General features: G+C 37.7%; 1 protein-coding gene across 4 annotated transcripts in view; it reads left to right on the top strand.

Moving 5' to 3' along the window:
* Positions 1–23: 23 nt before the first annotated feature.
* The window catches only part of TAX1BP1 (Tax1 binding protein 1), a 62,105-nt gene continuing 57,560 nt past the window's right edge, over positions 24–4,568 (top strand). For 3 of the 4 annotated variants that reach the window (XM_026841960.1, XM_026841958.1, XM_026841959.1), the window contains exon 1: positions 2,572–2,770. In XM_026841960.1, the coding sequence (XP_026697761.1) occupies positions 2,594–2,770 (177 nt within the window). In that variant the 5' untranslated portion in view covers positions 2,572–2,593. Of the gene's footprint in view, positions 141–2,571; positions 2,771–4,568 lie in introns of those variants that run through there. The other variant, XM_026841957.1, reaches the window with a different exon arrangement.

The following is a 4,568-nucleotide window of genomic DNA, read 5'->3' as shown; positions in this document are numbered from 1 at the left end:
GGTGTGGGCTGCGCCCGGTCCAGCCCCGTCCCGCCGGGACCGCGGCTGGAGGGCTCCGGGAGGAGCTGGCTGCGGCGGTGCGGCTCGCCCTGCTCGTGTTTTTCCTGCCTGACGAGCTTTTCTTCCCTCCGACCTTTTCGGTGCGTAAAACCAAATACGTCGCTCAGCCTCCCCGAGGGAATCGCTTGTCGTGTCAGTAATGAAGCGTAAGCGTAGCTCTTCTTCCTTCTCCTCCTCCTCCTCTCCCGTTTCCCAAGCGGTAGCTGTGAGTTAAGTAAGTAAGCAAGCAGCCAGCATCCCCTAAACTATCCTTGAACTGGAAGTAGATCTCGGCTTCACCTAAGCGCCGGGGATTTTCCTGCTGGAGAACAGTAATCCCAAATGATTCTGCTGGTCTGTACAAGTTCAGATTTGTGAATTAGGTTTGCTTTGGGCTTGAAAACCAGCCTCTCTTTACTGGTTTCACTAAGGCTAGTACTTGACTGTGGTAGCTAGCAACCAGTGTGCAGAAATGAAAGGTTGAGTTTTTTTTCGTTTGTTTGTTTTTTGTGCTTAGAATAAACTATGTAATTTTAGAAAGAGACTTATTTTAAAAGAAGTTAAATTCAGTTGGTTTTGTTATTAATGCTTTGTTTACTCTTTTTGTATTTATGGGTAATGAAAACTTGGAACAGGCTGATTCATGTCAGTATTGTTTGGCTTCAGGTACTGTCACTGTAAACATTTCTACTGAATTACTAAAAATGAATTAATTTGTTTCACTTCAAAGATTAAGGCTATTCTATTTATTTTAGAATTGTAGAAACTGCTGCTCCATACCATTTGTAGTTCAGAGTGAATTTGAGAGATGTTCTGTATGTAATCATCTCTTTTGAGAGGTGTGGGAGTTTTCAGGGTTTTACTATGCCATACAGTTTCCTATGCTCTTTTGGACTCTGAAGATAGATAACATAGGATTTATGTGTACCCTGTTGTCTCTCAAAAGCTGTCTTTCCATCTTTACTCAATTTCTTGCTTGTGTAAGTTCCTGGTTTTGTCCTTTATATCTGTTAATCTTCACAAGCTTGGTATCTTGTCTTACTACTTGTGTTGTTCAGGGTACAAACCAGCTTTTTACTTAACATCTAGTATATCAAAGTAATGTCGTGGCTACCTGTATGAACTCTGTGTGTTACGCAAAATTGGGCAGTAATAAGCTTAAAACGTTGAGGGCTTAAACCTAAAATAATCCCTGTTTACCTTTTCCTTGCCTTGAATTATGAATACCTGTTTACTTCAGAGCACATTTCATTTCAGAAAACATGAGCTCTTTGCTACTTATTTTTTAACTGGCAAAAAGAAATTTTAAAAGGCTATAGGAAATACACAGGCAGCCTTTGATCTTTGGACTTCTTGAGACTTGCAGTGGCCCATCCCTTTTTGGGATTGGTTTCTGCACGTATCTTCAATAAAAGTAATATATTATGCCATTACATAGATTATATTGGCAGTTATCTCATTCAGGATGTGAATTTGCTTGGTCAGTATAAATTTACTTCTCATAGCAATTACAAAAATAGGATGGCTCATCTTTCTAGAAAAGTGCTATATATTTAAGGCTCCAAACCTCATAATATCAAATCTTTTGACAAACTTCTGATTGTACAATTTTTGATTGAAGTCAAACGCTTGAAGTTTTTCAGTTGCCCATCTTACATTTTTGGCTGATGTTGCCGAATGGGAGGAAGGGACATTCTTGTTCTGCTTGTGAAGCATCATGCATTGCTGTAGTTTTTAGCACTCTGTCCTGAATGAGGTGATGAATGGAAAGCATGATTAAAAGCTTTTGCAGTCCAACTGAGTAGTGTTAATCCCTCAAACTGCATGCATATCTAAATATTCCCGCTATTGGTGAAGTCCATTGTTGATGGTAATGAAGCTAAACATACAGGGCTGGGAGCTTATGTGTTATGGTGAGAACAGTAAAAGGTGCTTACAGACGGCTAAACTGAGGCAAGGGAACTCTTTTGAAGAAGGAGGAAAAAAACCCAAACAATCTTAGGCAAAACCATCCTGTTTAGATAAACTTTCTTGTTTTTTAAAAACGTCTTAAAATGGAACTTTGTTACTTTCACTGAGAGGGAACAAAATATTTAATGTATAAAAAAGCACTGAGCAGTACAAATTCTGAGAAAAGTTTATAAGTGGGGAGCTATAGAGCTTTGTTTTTCCTTCCCTGCCACATCCACAGCCATTAAGAATATTTCATCAAGTAAGAATCGTGCTTTGTTTTCACACCACCGCTTTTATTTCCCACTTTCTGCCACAGTATCTGAGATTATAATGCTGGGGGTATTCAGCTAAACAGTGCTTTCTCTCCATCTTGATGTCATCGCTGAAATGGCTGCCCTTTTATTCCGAGAGGTGATTGTTTTGGAGTGCTACTGAGGCAGTGCACTTTGGTGGTCTTGGTCTGTAGCTGTTTTCAGAAGAGAGGAACTAATTGTTAGGTTTCTCTGTCTTGTATATTTCAACTAGATTAATTTATGAAACTTAACTCATTTTTCCACTATATTAAAGTATCAACTTGTACAGTTTTGTTAACAGATCAAGCATGTCGTCCTTTCAAGAAGTTCCGTCTTCGGCTAACGCTTTGCAGACTTCCAATTTTGCACATGTAATTTTTCAAAATGTGGCAAAAAGTTACCTTCCAAACACACACCTTGAATGTCACTACACTCTGACCCAGTTTATCCATCCTCATCAGAAAGACTGGGTTGGCATTTTCAAGGTAAGTAAAGTTCTGTTTCTATTTCTCAAATGTTTGCTGTCTTCTCTCTTACCAGTTAAAATTAAATTACAACTGCAGTAAAAGCTCTCTCATAAACTTAAGTAATGTATAGGTTTCTGCTATTAGAGTATGAGTTTCATAACAAAGATCAAACTGGAGATCAGAACTAGAGGAATGAGTACACTTTAAGTCTGATGGAGTAAAGGAAAGGTATGATGTGTTAGTGTTGTGGAGATAATTTGAGAAGAGATGCGTGGGCACAGAGTGACGTTGTGAGCAGGACTATATGAGGAGTGTGAGCCATAGTGTGAAAAGTGTGTGGAAAGAATAAAAACTAAGATGGAGATATCCTGACCCCCCTCCCTGACTCATTTTTGTTGCTAGAATAGGCTGAGCAATATAGATCACTAAAATTTATTCAAAACAGACCTTTGAATAAAGAAGGAGCGAGACCACATCAAAGTTATTTGGAGTTATTTTATAAGGTTAATAAAGTTTTATTTATGATATTAGAAATTGGTGAATTCTTGTATCTGCTTCTATTTAAAACCTTAGTCTGTGTTTCTTTGTCAGGATAGCTCCTAGTAGATGATACTTAAATAGTTAATAGTTTTGACCCCAGCTTTAAAGAAGTGATGCTTTGGCAGTGGGGAAAGGGGAAGGGTAACAGACTATCTCGGTACTGGTGGACCTTTCCCTTAGAACTGTCCATTGTTTAAGAATGTAAATGCATGACTTCATTGTAATCTGCAGATCACCAGTGGATTGCTAGTCTTTATTCAAGATAAATTACTCTCCTGCAAAATAGAAGTACTGTGCTCTGTAACAAAGCAGCAGCATTTTTAATGCTATATGCAGTGCCTGTACAGTCACTGAATTGCGCAAAGAAGGCATTGATGTACAAAGAGGCACATTTCTCTAGTGGGAAGATTTTAAAAATATGTGTGTGTATATATATATCTTGATTATCTGCAAAGTTTAGACAAATAGTATAACTGAGCACACTTGAATGTTTAGTTAATGGCATTAACGAAACTTTAAATATCAAAACTTTAAGAGGGTGCTGTTCATATTACATATGAGAATTTTGAAATTATTTAAATGTAACTTGAGAAGTGAATGTTGTGGCTTTGTCTGTTGATCTAAGGGAGGGAGGCAATCAGAACCCTAAAAAAATAATTAGGAAAATAAAAAAGTGTGAAACAGTTTTTCAGTTGCTACATGAAATGCTTAGTACAGGTATCTTTGTCATCTTGACTGTGATGATAGATTTTTGTAAAATATTGAGGTATGAGTTTTCTGTATTACCTGCAACTGCTAAAGTAGCTTTGGCAGTCACTTGAAGAACATGTTGAGCTGGTATAAGGTAGTACTACTGCAGAAAGAAACATCTTTTATGCAGGGTGGCTTATTTTGTGTACTTCCTTTCCTTTATGTGAAACAACTTTTTGTGTGATGAATCAAGTCAGGGAACTGATTGAGGTCAAGACCAACATTTTGGGACTGGATTTTTTAAAATGGAATTCCCCAACTGAATTTCCATTTCACCTAATTCTCATATAAGGGAAGGAAGCATTGCGAGTGGGGAAAAGGATGAAAATTGCTTTCTTCTTTGTGACTGTCAGTTTATACTGAGTTAAGTGTTAGGAATATGCTGTCTTAGTATAGTTATGGTACAGTGAATTAAATGGAGCCAGGTGTCTAACTGTATCTGTGGCTACAAATATGGGTCTGTATGAGTAATATTTACAGTAAAATAAATTGTGAAAATATAGCCATCTTGGGATAGATAATAGGC

This window comes from Athene cunicularia (genome assembly GCF_003259725.1).
Source record: "Athene cunicularia isolate RWA chromosome 2 unlocalized genomic scaffold, athCun1 chr2_part1, whole genome shotgun sequence".
Classification (NCBI taxonomy): domain Eukaryota; kingdom Metazoa; phylum Chordata; class Aves; order Strigiformes; family Strigidae; genus Athene; species Athene cunicularia.
Note: the sequence above shows the minus strand (reverse complement) of the source record. Positions and strands in the feature narration are given on the sequence as shown.